General features: G+C 54.9%; 6 protein-coding genes across 7 annotated transcripts; 2 read left to right on the top strand and 4 right to left on the bottom strand.

Moving 5' to 3' along the window:
* Positions 1-140: 140 nt before the first annotated feature.
* On the bottom strand, positions 141-2,543 carry H257_00329 (hypothetical protein). The gene has a single exon (XM_009822947.1). The coding sequence runs from the start codon at positions 1,033-1,035 to the stop codon at positions 700-702; it is 336 nt and encodes a 111-aa protein (XP_009821249.1). The 5' UTR covers positions 1,036-2,543; the 3' UTR covers positions 141-699.
* A 216-nt stretch (positions 2,544-2,759) lies between these two features.
* H257_00328 (hypothetical protein) lies at positions 2,760-3,502 on the top strand. Its single transcript, XM_009822946.1, has one exon. It carries the CDS (start codon positions 2,796-2,798, stop codon positions 3,402-3,404), a length of 609 nt encoding a protein of 202 aa, XP_009821248.1. The 5' UTR covers positions 2,760-2,795; the 3' UTR covers positions 3,405-3,502.
* A 437-nt stretch (positions 3,503-3,939) lies between these two features.
* Positions 3,940-6,346, bottom strand: H257_00327 (hypothetical protein; the record flags this gene model as incomplete). The annotated part of the gene is made up of 2 exons (XM_009822945.1): positions 3,940-5,948; positions 6,265-6,346. 2 exons carry the CDS (start codon positions 6,344-6,346, stop codon positions 3,940-3,942), a joined length of 2,091 nt encoding a protein of 696 aa, XP_009821247.1.
* Positions 6,347-7,532: 1,186 nt separating this feature from the next.
* H257_00326 (hypothetical protein) lies at positions 7,533-8,682 on the bottom strand. The gene has a single exon (XM_009822944.1). It carries the CDS (start codon positions 8,624-8,626, stop codon positions 7,697-7,699), a length of 930 nt encoding a protein of 309 aa, XP_009821246.1. The 5' UTR covers positions 8,627-8,682; the 3' UTR covers positions 7,533-7,696.
* Positions 8,683-10,126: 1,444 nt separating this feature from the next.
* On the top strand, positions 10,127-11,358 carry H257_00325. 2 transcript variants are annotated; one of them, XM_009822943.1, is made up of 7 exons: positions 10,127-10,341; positions 10,408-10,494; positions 10,559-10,622; positions 10,681-10,727; positions 10,773-10,865; positions 10,913-11,037; positions 11,265-11,358. In XM_009822943.1, the coding sequence occupies exons 1-7, from the start codon at positions 10,134-10,136 to the stop codon at positions 11,316-11,318; spliced, it is 678 nt and encodes a 225-aa protein (XP_009821245.1). In that variant the 5' UTR covers positions 10,127-10,133; the 3' UTR covers positions 11,319-11,358. The 2 variants fall into 2 exon arrangements, with proteins under 2 accessions (XP_009821245.1, XP_009821244.1); XM_009822942.1 differs by having other exon boundaries at positions 10,681-10,865.
* A 5-nt stretch (positions 11,359-11,363) lies between these two features.
* On the bottom strand, positions 11,364-12,979 carry H257_00324 (hypothetical protein). Its single transcript, XM_009822941.1, has 4 exons — positions 12,182-12,979; positions 11,913-12,126; positions 11,592-11,822; positions 11,364-11,493 (listed from the first exon to the last, which is right to left on the bottom strand). The coding sequence occupies exons 1-4, from the start codon at positions 12,955-12,957 to the stop codon at positions 11,413-11,415; spliced, it is 1,302 nt and encodes a 433-aa protein (XP_009821243.1). The 5' UTR covers positions 12,958-12,979; the 3' UTR covers positions 11,364-11,412.
* Positions 12,980-13,071: the final 92 nt, after the last annotated feature.

Genomic DNA, 13,071 nt, shown 5'->3' with positions numbered 1-13,071 from the left:
TCGAAGATCGTCCGTTACAAAATCAAACCTCGCGTTTGATTGGCTTCGAACTTTTGGCGCGTTGTATCATTGGTCCAAATATTTACAGACAAGATCTTTGACAAGCAAGTATGCTGGAGGGGTGCAACGTTCAGTTCCCAAAACGCCGTGGTTTGCTCAGCATGAAGACTACCTTGTTCGTCGGCGCATTTGCAGCTGCTGTCGTCGCATATGGGACACCGCCACCCCAAGCGTACTACAAGGCGCCTACTACCACGACAGCTCCTCCCCAGTACGGGTATGACGAGCCTACTCCTGACGACTACGAGCAACCCCCCGACGACTACGAGCAACCACCCGACGACTATGAGCAACCACCTGATGATTACGAGGATCCACCTGCAGACGACTACCACGTTGACGAAACGTATCCTCCTGACGAGTACGACGGCGAATATTACGACGAAGACACGACCCCCGAACCAGAGTACGTGGAGCCAGCGTACACGGAGCCCCCCGAGGACTACGAGCCTGCTACGTCATACCAAGACTACGACGGGTACCCGCCCGAGTCTTACTCGAGTGACTTTGCCGACGACTACAACCCCTCCGACAGCTACGTGACCGAAGTCCACCACGTCGAAGAGCCGTACCCGACCATCGTCCTCGACGACGAGCCGGCGCTGCGGTTGCCCCACTTGAGCCAGTACCACTGCTTCCTCAACGGAGCGCCGTGGACCAACTGCGGCGGCAAGCCACTGCGCGAATTCTTCTTGGACCAGTGTTTGACCTTGTTCTATCGGCTGTCTGCGTCCGTGGACGGATTGTGCGCCGGCCCCGCCAAGACCCGACCCCCGTCCACCACGACGGCCACCCCCACGACCACCACCACGACGGTGGCCCCCACGACCACGGCACCCGCCGACGATGGCTACGGCTACGCCAACTCGTACGGCCAATACGGCTACGCGAAGACCACGACCACCAAGGCGCCGACAACGCGACGACCGGCGTACACGCCTCGCCCGACCACCGCCGAGCCCACGGAGGAGCCATACGTGGCACCCGCAGCGGCCCCCACGTACTGCGACGCGTACTACGAGGAGCGCTGCCTCCAAACCAGCTACGTGTCGATCACGACCGCGACGGTGCAGTGTCTGACGGAAAACTCGATCCGCGTCCTGTTCATTGAAAAGTACGCGGCCGCCGCCGCCACCAACCCCGTGGAAGGTCCGATCTTGTACTTGAAGAAGCTGCACGAGTTCGTGTCGAACGTGATCGCGTGCAACCCCGACAAAGTGACCAACTACCCGACGATCTGGCGCCAGTTCACGAGCCAGCTGGGGGTCAAGTACTGGCCCACGGCGCCGTTCACGGTGGGCAAGAACAACCGCATCGACATCCCCCGCTGCACCAGTCGCGACGCGTCCGGCTGGGACACGTACACGATCAACGGCCGGTTTTACTGCCCTGCCCAAAACACGCTCATCGGGGACAACAGCCCGCCAGTCACCACCCCCAACGCGTGGACGTACCGATCCGACCACACGGACAAGTTCTACAGTTGGGAAGTGGCGAACCGCGCTGTTGGCACGGCCATTGGATCGTACACTGGCGTGCAGCCCCTGCTCAAGCAGTGCCAGGTGCTCGAGGGGGCCACCGAGGACGTGGGCCAGGAGTTGTCCAACCCAGACACCCTCCGCGGACTCATCGACAGCGTCCGGGTGTGGGACTCTGCGTCGCACTCGAACGTCCGGCCCCGCATCATCGCAGAGATCGTGGCGCAGTACCAAGGCACGCAGAAGCAGCCGATCCTCGAAGGCAACGGCATCTTGTACTTTTGCTCGTTCTACGCATGCCGCGCCAACAACCACGGCGACGTGTCGTCTTGCTTCCCCGAAGTGCGCAACTCGGACTGGGCGCTGCCCCACTACAAGGTGGACGTGTGGAACCAGCTCACGGACGACATCCAAGAGTGCCTGGACGAGGGCTGGATCGACGCCGACGACGTGAGCGAAGTGGCCAAGCGACTCACCCAGACGCTGACCACGCGCACGCACATCTGCCAGGCAGAGGAGGAACTCGTCGCGTTCTTCAAGACCATCCACGGCGCGTTCGACCCGACAGTGCAAGACGGCCACTGGTTGTTCCTGCGCCAGATCGCGAACGAGCGCGTGTACTCGCAGTGCGACTCGGTGGAGGACCTGTACGAAGCGCTGTTCGCCGTGCTGCGCAAGGTCAAGAACCGGTGCGTGTCGCGTATCGCCAACTACAAGCCCCCCACGACGACCACAACGACCCGCAAACCCCGCCCCACCAAGAACTATGGCGCCACCCCCACAACCACCAAGTCGTACGGGTACGCGGCAACCACGACCAAAAGTCCCACGTACGGCTACCGTTCGAATGCTTAGGGAGTAGTTGCACGATGTGGTTGAGGACTGACTGCCTGACAGCACCACAATGTAGCGAGGTGGCTGTTCGCAGCATGTTAGGAGGCATGAGGTGACAGGTGGTCTTATGAGCTTACAGTTAAGACTAACGTTGATGTTTTATTTCTTGTATGTTCGTTCGTACAGATTGCAGTGTGGTGTTAGATTTTTGTCGTGGCGGGTTGCGAGGGCGAGGGATTATGTGATGCCATTGCACGGGATGGTCCACCTCGACATTTATCCTTAGTCCATACCCGGGGGATTATATGGAGTGGTTTCGAGCGTTTCGAATGGTGAAAATAGATGATACTTCGTCATGGGCGCAGGTTCAATAGTGACTTGTTCCATGCCGTTTCAAAGCAGGTTTTCACGCGTCGACAATCAATGCTTCTGCTCTTGAACCGCGACGACGAGTCCTCCTCGTACACTGAATTGCCAATCACGAGCGGAGCCACCCCTAAACTCCCTCCACTAGCGTCACTTCAGCAAACCACGCGTCTAGGATGCCATCAAGTGCCGCTGCTGCGCCTGCAAAAACCTCAGTACGGACACGTCTACCACACGTCCCTCCAGCGCACGTTTAAAGTCGTGCTGGATGACCAGTTGCAAGTGGACTGGCGCGGCACGTTCATTTGCTTTGGCTACGACGAGGGCAGTGTGTTCGCCGCGTTGTGTGGCCGCCGCAAGGGGCGTTGGCGTCACGAAGAAGTGCGATACGCTGCATATTGGCTCGAGAGATTGCATGGAGGCGCCAGTCGTCAGTCCACCCGCGCCGCCCTAGCAGCTGCTTTGCACAGCGACGAAATGCGCGTGCTCAAGAAGCTGCACAATTGCCCCGTCTTAACCAGCATGGCAAAGTCGTCAAGCGGACAATCATCCGACTCGTACGAGTCGCTGCGTGTGGGGTTTTTGAAAGCGACACAGTTGGAGGCGTTGCTTGCGATTCGACCCCACCTGGGTTACTTGATAGCCATGGCGCCTTCCGTGCGATGATTGGTGTTTCTGCGTGTAACGTTATCAGTAGGAAGGGGGGAAGCTCCAAGCAATAGATTACCCTTTTTAGCACCACATGAACCAATGTTGGTGGTGGCACTATCAAACCGAGTTCAACTCAACGTCGACGCCATACAATATTATGGGCGATATTCGAAGTGCATGGGAGTGGATTTCACGCCAAGTACTTGTGCAGGACTGCATTGACCACGCCTTCCACGTTGCTTGTCCTGAACGCCCGTTTCACCGTAACCGATATATCTCATCCACTTGTGACTGATTTAGACATCCAAAAGTCTTTATAATAAGCGGGGGCCAATTATAGAAAGTTACACAAAAAACTATCACCCCAACCAAGCCACCAAGGCATACGGGTACCGCACACCTTATCCAAACCTTAAACTAGGCAATAGCCAATTCCATTTGAACCGCTAATGAGTAGCGACAACATCCCAACACTTGAGCACTTTCCTGCAATCGAGGCCGAATCTCATGTACGCGAATAAGGGACATATATCAATATTATGCAGTAACACTAAGCATTCGAACGGTAGCCGTACGTGGGACTTTTGGTCGTGGTTGCCGCGTACCCGTACGACTTGGTGGTTGTGGGGGTGGCGCCATAGTTCTTGGTGGGGCGGGGTTTGCGGGTCGTTGTGGTCGTCGTGGGGGGCTTGTAGTTGGCGATACGCGACACGCACCGGTTCTTGACCTTGCGCAGCACGGCGAACAGCGCTTCGTACAGGTCCTCCACCGAGTCGCACTGCGAGTACACGCGCTCGTTCGCGATCTGGCGCAGGAACAACCAGTGGCCGTCTTGCACTGTCGGGTCGAACGCGCCGTGGATGGTCTTGAAGAACGCGACGAGTTCCTCCTCTGCCTGGCAGATGTGCGTGCGCGTGGTCAGCGTCTGGGTGAGTCGCTTGGCCACTTCGCTCACGTCGTCGGCGTCGATCCAGCCCTCGTCCAGGCACTCTTGGATGTCGTCCGTGAGCTGGTTCCACACGTCCACCTTGTAGTGGGGCAGCGCCCAGTCCGAGTTGCGCACTTCGGGGAAGCAAGACGACACGTCGCCGTGGTTGTTGGCGCGGCATGCGTAGAACGAGCAAAAGTACAAGATGCCGTTGCCTTCGAGGATCGGCTGCTTCTGCGTGCCTTGGTACTGCGCCACGATCTCTGCGATGATGCGGGGCCGGACGTTCGAGTGCGACGCAGAGTCCCACACCCGGACGCTGTCGATGAGTCCGCGGAGGGTGTCTGGGTTGGACAACTCCTGGCCCACGTCCTCGGTGGCCCCCTCGAGCACCTGGCACTGCTTGAGCAGGGGCTGCACGCCAGTGTACGATCCAATGGCCGTGCCAACCGCGCGGTTCGCCACTTCCCAACTGTAGAACTTGTCCGTGTGGTCGGATCGGTACGTCCACGCGTTGGGGGTGGTGACTGGCGGGCTGTTGTCCCCGATGAGCGTGTTTTGGGCAGGGCAGTAAAACCGGCCGTTGATCGTGTACGTGTCCCAGCCGGACGCGTCGCGACTGGTGCAGCGGGGGATGTCGATGCGGTTGTTCTTGCCCACCGTGAACGGCGCCGTGGGCCAGTACTTGACCCCCAGCTGGCTCGTGAACTGGCGCCAGATCGTCGGGTAGTTGGTCACTTTGTCGGGGTTGCACGCGATCACGTTCGACACGAACTCGTGCAGCTTCTTCAAGTACAAGATCGGACCTTCCACGGGGTTGGTGGCGGCGGCGGCCGCGTACTTTTCAATGAACAGGACGCGGATCGAGTTTTCCGTCAGACACTGCACCGTCGCGGTCGTGATCGACACGTAGCTGGTTTGGAGGCAGCGCTCCTCGTAGTACGCGTCGCAGTACGTGGGGGCCGCTGCGGGTGCCACGTATGGCTCCTCCGTGGGCTCGGCGGTGGTCGGGCGAGGCGTGTACGCCGGTCGTCGCGTTGTCGGCGCCTTGGTGGTCGTGGTCTTCGCGTAGCCGTATTGGCCGTACGAGTTGGCGTAGCCGTAGCCATCGTCGGCGGGTGCCGTGGTCGTGGGGGCCACCGTCGTGGTGGTGGTCGTGGGGGTGGCCGTCGTGGTGGACGGGGGTCGGGTCTTGGCGGGGCCGGCGCACAATCCGTCCACGGACGCAGACAGCCGATAGAACAAGGTCAAACACTGGTCCAAGAAGAATTCGCGCAGTGGCTTGCCGCCGCAGTTGGTCCACGGCGCTCCGTTGAGGAAGCAGTGGTACTGGCTCAAGTGGGGCAGCCGCAGCGCCGGCTCGTCGTCGAGGACGATGGTCGGGTACGGCTCTTCGACGTGGTGGACTTCGGTCACGTAGCTGTCGGAGGGGTTGTAGTCGTCGGCAAAGTCACTCGAGTAAGACTCGGGCGGGTACCCGTCGTAGTCTTGGTATGACGTAGCAGGCTCGTAGTCCTCGGGGGGCTCCGTGTACGCTGGCTCCACGTACTCTGGTTCGGGGGTCGTGTCTTCGTCGTAATATTCGCCGTCGTACTCGTCAGGAGGATACGTTTCGTCAACGTGGTAGTCGTCTGCAGGTGGATCCTCGTAATCATCAGGTGGTTGCTCATAGTCACCCGGTCGTTGTGCGTGATCTTGATTCAGTTGTGGGGCAGTATATTTGTCATTTGAGTAGTAGCCGTGTTGTTCGATGGAGTTTAGCAATCTGGGAGAAGTGTAGCGTGGCGCGGGCGTTTTTGGTTTTGTGGTTGTGGGGCGGGGAGTTGGCCTGCGGGTTGTGGTTGTGGTGTATCTACGTGCAGTAGTCGTGGGGGGCTTCCTGGTCGTGGGTCGGGGTGTTGTAGTAGTGGGGTACCGACGTGCAGTAGTTTTTGGCGTTGTCTTAACATACGACGATGGCCCAGCAGTTGTGGAATGCGATGTGGATGGAGAAGGTGTGGTAGCCGCTGGGGTTGTGGTCGGTGGGCATGGTGTAGTCGTAGTGGAGTCAGGAGTAATCGTCGTCGGACAAATTGTAGTAGAGCAAGGCGTGGTACTGGTTGGATAAGGTCCAGTAGGTGCAACTGTGGTGGGCCCAGGAGTTGGACTTGTTGGACATGGTGTAGATGCAGTAGAAGGTTGAATAGTAGTCGGACAAGGGGTGATTCTAGTGGGCTCTGGAGTAGTTTTTGTAGGGCAAGGAGTAATTGTAGTCGGCTCTGGGGTAGTTGAGGTTGGTACTGGAGTAGTGGTCGTGGGAGCTGGAGTAGTTGTACTGGGGCAAGGTGTAGTTGTAGTGGGAGCTGCAGTAGTTGTAGTAGGGCAATGTGTGGTGGTAGTAGGAGCTGGTGTAGTAGTCGTAGGGCATGGTGTGGCGGTTGGAGGTGCATTGACTGTAGTAGTAGGACACGGTGTAGTCGGCCGTGTTGTGGTTGACGTTAGCCCATAGATTGGTGGGATGAAATCATAAGCCACAGTTTTCGTAGTTGGTTTTGCAGTGCTGGTACATGGCGCATTTGCTTCCCCACTCGTAGACACAATCAGCCACGCGATCAATACGACGATGGATTTCATGCCGAAACGCTTGTCGAATGGGAGGATTTCAATTGTAGGATTTCATGAAAATCCCTACAAATTCGGCTCCAATCACAGCGACCGTGAATTATTCGGACCCAATCAACACAAGCACAGCCGTTTCACTTTTGTTTGTCAGACTTGGAAGTAAGTGCACACTGAAGACTCCAGAGTAACGTAAGTGAACTGTCAGTATACTTTCCTCAAGCAACTCATCCGGTGCGACCAAATTTGCATTTCTACCAACGACAGCAACAGTTGAGTCGCACCAATGACGACTACTACTAGAGATTCCTGCTTGCAATCAAATACAAAAGCTAATATGTCTTATTCTTGTGTGCAAAGCATCCATGCTGTTTGATGCGGCTCCAGGAGAAAAAGGAAGGCCCTTGCAGAGATTCAACGAAACAGCAACATCACCGCCTTTGTTATGTGAAGTACGTTTCATATGCCCAGTCTGTCCCAACACAATGGTCGAGTACATACATACAGTAGTACTGTACACAACATCCTGCACCTACGACTGTACTGTAGCCATCGTGTCGAATAAAGTAGCGGTTACACCGGTTACATATTGATATGCAATTGAAATCTGGAAGCATCGACAGTGGAGACTCGTCGACAGCCAGCCAGCCAGCCAGGCAGGAAGAACGAACGAGCCAGTCATATTATTCGAAACTGCATCAAATCGTAATCGTTCTCAAGTCGAATCGTTAATAATTGCCATACTATACAAATATGTTGCGTCTTGGAATTGGTCGACGAATTACGCAAACGTTTTGCACACCGTTTCCATGACGGCGAACGTGATTCCCTGGCCTGGGGCCACGCGCGCCATGCGCGGCACGAGACCTCGGTACAGCGCGCCGACGCCTTCCTCCTTGGCGACTGTCCGGATGCACTGAACCATGCCCGTGTACTTGCCGACTTCGCCGACCTTGTTGGCTTGCGCCATGAGCCGCGTCTTAGCCACGTCCACGGGGGTGTTGAACACAGGACCCAGCATACCCGCCACCATGCCGGTGAACAGAGCCTGGTACGACGAGATCTTGTCGTCGCGACTGAGGCCCCACATAGCTTTCTTGAGCAAGTCGTACGATCCGAACAAGAAGCACTGGTTCAGCCCTTGCCGGGTCATGGTGGGCACGCAGCCCTTCCAAAGCGCCGCCGCGCCTTCTTCGCGGAAGATCGTCTGCGCGGCGTGGACAGGGCCGTGGTACTTCAAGTTGGTCGAGCCCTTTTGTTGTTGGAGGCGCGTCTTGACGACTTCGAACGGCGTCACGATGAAGATGGCTTCGGTGATGCCGGCACCCGCACCCGCGAGGAATCCCCGCACAGGAGTGACCTTGCCTTCTTTGTCGGCTAACAACCCCCGGTAGAACTCGTTGGTCGAGAAACGCAACGAGTACTTGATCACCAAGTGCAGCACGAACGGGGTCAAACCCTTGTACAAGGCAGACGCGCCTTCTTCGGTGACAATTTTGCGGGCCACTTGGATCGCGCCATCCTTGGTGCCAGACAGCTGGAGGCGCGTCTTGACCGTGTCCAAAGGTTGCAACGTGCACGCTTCGACGAAACCACCGGCCATACCGCCGAACGTCTTCAAGGTCTTGGACACCTTGCGCTCGTCAGGCTTGGCCGCCAGCGTCGACGTGAGGGACTTCGGGACAGAAGCTTCGATCGTAGCGGACGACATGTCCAAGAATTTTGTCTAATGAGGCGATGTCGACGGAGGCTTATCCCTCCCTCGTGACAAGCTGTTTTGTAGCCATTGAAAAGCCAAGGATTTGTAAACAGGCTTCGATATCCGGATAAACAGGGAGACTCAGATTCAGTATGGGGGAGTTCACATAATTTACCAAGTTATCAAACATACTTGAAGAATGTAACGCCTGGTATTATATTACGTCGCGTGGGTTTGGCGCCCTACGATTGGTAGAAACTGAGAAAGTGCCTGTGTCCAGCCAATCAAAAGCAATGTCCTTTCTTTGCGGTCGGGGATTGGCTATATTTCAAAATCTCGCCTGGCATTGGTTAGTTCGCGCCATTGGTGGCATCGACGTCGGCGACGTGGCCAGGGTTTGAACAAGGTTTTATTGCGTTAGACGACGTTTAAACGCCATTCTTGCCCATCACCATCGCCCCGATGCTACGTCGACAAGGGTGACTCACGTGACTATTCCTCCCCGTATCCGGATATCACGTGGTCAAGTACATGTGACAGACATGAGGGAATATCGATGGAGGTTTCAAACTCACAGTTGCAATAGTATGGCCTCTCTCACGTCGAGCAGCCCGGATACATGGCACTGCTATGCACCAAACTGACCACTTTCCCGCACATTGGGCCCTCTACGACTCCTCCGTCGGCGTACCATTCGATCACGCGATGACTAACACGGCTTGATAGCTGCCCCCTTGTCAAACGATGCACTCCTGCGATTTGGCACATGCATCAAGAGCTGTTTCGTGCACAACAAGAGTTGATCGAGTGCACGTTGTTGGCTGTTGAACCCGCAAGGTAGTCTGTATCGTATACTACAAGGGGAGCGGGGGGATTCATGTGGATTACTACTGTAGTAGAGTTCACCGAACAACAACGTGCTTCCAGCGAAGCCAACGGGTGCTTTGGAGGGCTACGAAGTTTCAATTCTCCAGAAATACGCCATGTCCATTGTGGTACTATCTTAGTTTGCCCTTGTGGTGGTATTTTTCTCTCGTATAGTTTGTATGGTACAAATCGACCTAATTATTACTTTTTGATTTAGGCAACACCTTGGTCGAGGCAATTGCGCTTGACTCTATAAGACCGTTGATAGCACAGACACAGCTCGATGTTGCCCCAATTGTATTGTCGTTCAAAGGATTAGTCTTTCAACGAAATGCAAGTGGGTGTGCCAACAGTACAGTAGTGTCCACGTCATTCCACCAGTCCAGTGCTCCAGTGCTTTCACAGTTGGAATGCAACTGTTGATCGAAGCTTGCTGTAGTCATACTTACATGAACCTTTCACAATGGGAGTAGCGCAGAGGTCTTACCAGTGTGCATCATGGTTATGGACGCCATCGCACAGGTGAACAGCTTGGTCAGTGCCGTGTCGCCGAAGTGCACCTTTTCACATGATTTATGATTTCGGATAAACGGGGTAATTATACGGATGTAGTTTCGAGCCAATGGAATGTGGCACTTGCATACCGTTCAAAATGTTCGTCTTGTGCCGCGTCGCCGACGTGATCCAAGTGGCGCCGGAGCTGTTCTCGTCCGACTACTCGAGCGTCCTCATCGAAGAGATCGACCGCAAGTACGCCAACAAAGTCGTTGCCGACGTCGGCCTGTGCATCACCCACTACGACTTCATTGAGATTGGAGACGCGTACATCCATCCGTCCGATGGGACATCCCACACCGACGGTACCCTTCGTGTCTTCACGGCCATTCCTTGACGAATCCATAACGTTGTGGTGCTACCTTCTCTAGTGATCTTCCGAATGGTCGTGTTTCGTCCGTTTATCGGGGAAATTCTCAAGGGCAAAATCATCAGCTGCACGGAAGAGCATATCCGAGGCAAGGATTGATCGATCGCTCTCCATGTCGCCGCTGTAATCTAACACCTAACCTGCATGTATAGTGTCCATGGACTTCATGCAAGACATCATCATCCCTTCCTACGCCATGCAAAACCCGTCGTTCTTGTACGACCGCCATCATATTCATGCGACTAGTTGATTGAACACCGTGCTTTGACATTAGTGACAAGACGGAAAGGTTATGGGAATGGAAATTTCCCGGTCGGGAAGGTATTTACTGCTATGCTGCTCTACCACCAATACCAACTTTTGTAGACGACCAGGACCCGTACTATATGTACCTGAACGAAGAAATCCGATTCCGCGTGACCAATATCAACTTTACGCGAGTGCTCAAGACAGCCAAAGGTCCGCAGGGCTCATTTCCATCTCCAGTCGCTTCATCCTTCCATTAGGCATGCAAGCGGTCACGGATGCGACCGACTCCAAACCCGACAAGCACGAGGCCCCGTCGCGGCGCCGGTCGTCTAGTGTCGACCTCTCCGACTCGGACCCCAAGCCTGCCGCGTTGCAGATCATTGTACGTTCTTTCGATTCCATATATATATATTATATATATATCGTTGGAACGTTCAATATTGCAACTATATATATATACATAGTTAACGATATATGTATGGTTGGAATATTGAACTTTCCAATGTTTTATATAAATGAGTTTTGGACATGGTCCATGGGTTTTTTTTTATTGAAATATACACGTTTATATATATATATACATATATTGATAGGTTTGGTGGATTGTAGGGAACAATCGACGAAGACGGCCTCGGGTTGTCCTCGTGGTGGGTCGAGACATAAGAAGTGCCGTCTACTGTATATATATATATATATTATATATATATACACCGGTTGAAACTCCTTGTTGTATTACACGACCAACTATTAACAACTACTACGCCTTCTTTCGAATCACCGCTTCTAAGATGGTCCGCATAAACCGTGTCAGCTCGGATCGTTGAAAGTTGAGTTCCTCCTACAAAGTATCACCAACACACTATCAGCCCACTGCGAATATTCTACCTGATATGAACTATTACTTATATATATATATATCAACTGGAATGGACGTACCAACAGGTACTCTGGGACCGTGGGCTCTGCCTGACGGTGGTAGTGGTCCACTTCCTCGGTCGCGGGCATGTACTCGAGCTCTTGGCGAGGGTTGGTGGGGATGCCGACGCGAAAACTAAACTGCTGCGCGTCCAGCGAGTCGATAGCGCGGCACGACACTTGGACCTTGTCGTCGCTGGCGCTGGTCAGGTCGATGTGCATGCTCGAGATGAGTTCGTACACGCCCAAGAGCTACAACAAGACCATGGGTACACAGGCTAAAACGTCGTCACAGGGCATGACGCGGCGTAATCACGCAAAAAAACGTCGTCGTATGCGTACCTTGTTTGCTTGAACGAGTTTGCCAGTCAAGTCGGCCACCGCACTTTCCAGCCGGTTGATCTCTGTGGAAGAAGTCGCATGAGCCGGGGGAACTTGTGTGGCGTGCTTTGCCGAGCGTTCGAGCTCTAGTTCCCGCTCCATGTTCTTGACGCGATTGCGCAACGAGTTGTTTTCTGCGTGCATGATGGCGTTCTCGTGCTTGAGCGTTCCCATCCTACGGTTGCCATCGTGGCCATTTCATGACCACATCAGCAGGAGGCACAACGTACGCGTCCGAGTCGTCGGCACCTCCAAGGACGTCGCCGCCGCCGCTGCGGGCCTTGATCCGGTCCCAGTGTTCGCGCAGTTTGTCGTACTTGTCGAGCTTCTTCGTCAAGTTGGCGACTTGCTGCCGCAGCTTTGTGTTGGCGTCGGCGTGCAGTGCCTTGGCCTCTTTGGCAATCCGGTTCGACTCGGCCAGCAATCGCTCCGGCTCGGTCTGGCGCACGTTTAGCAGCGCCAGGTAGTCCTTCTGCAGCATCTTGAACGCGACATCGCGGTCCTTTTCCCCGTCGTACTGGTTCAGCACCTTCTCCACGGACTGAACGAACGCGCCCACGAGCTTGTGCGTGTCCGCCTTTGCTTCGGACACATGAGAGGAAGAAGCTGCTTTGGCTTTGTGGGGCCTGCCCACGGCTTCACGTGGAGATGGCGACGTAGGGTGCTCCAAGTGCCGCCGCTTCGCTGGCTTTGCCTTGTCGTGGTCGCCACTGTTGTCCTGCTTTGCCGTGGCATCCGACGAGGAGGAGGCAGTTTGTTTCCGCTTCTTGCTCGACGGGTCAACGTCTTTGCTGGACTCGGACCGCTTCTTCTCATGGTCCTTTGAGTGCGGCCTCGCTCGCGACGAACTTGATTCGACATCGGACTGCTTTTCCTCGTCTTGGTCGTATTGTGATGCCTTAGCACTGCGCTCTGACGACGGAACTGCCGATTTATGCTGCTTTCTCGACACGACAAAGTCTTCTAACGACCGGGCGGCCGTGGCGTCGTGAACTCGCGTCGTCATTCTCAGTTGCAACTGGTGGAAGTTGATGGAAAAAATATTATTTATCAAAACCAATAAAATGATTTCGTGCTTGTATGCCGGGTTATTAAATACTTTGAAATTGAATTTGAAAGT

Source organism: Aphanomyces astaci, assembly GCF_000520075.1.
Source record: "Aphanomyces astaci strain APO3 unplaced genomic scaffold supercont1.1, whole genome shotgun sequence".
NCBI lineage: Eukaryota > Oomycota > Saprolegniomycetes > Saprolegniales > Verrucalvaceae > Aphanomyces > Aphanomyces astaci.
The sequence above is the reverse complement of the archived record's forward strand: the minus strand, read 5'-3'. Positions and strand labels throughout refer to the sequence as shown.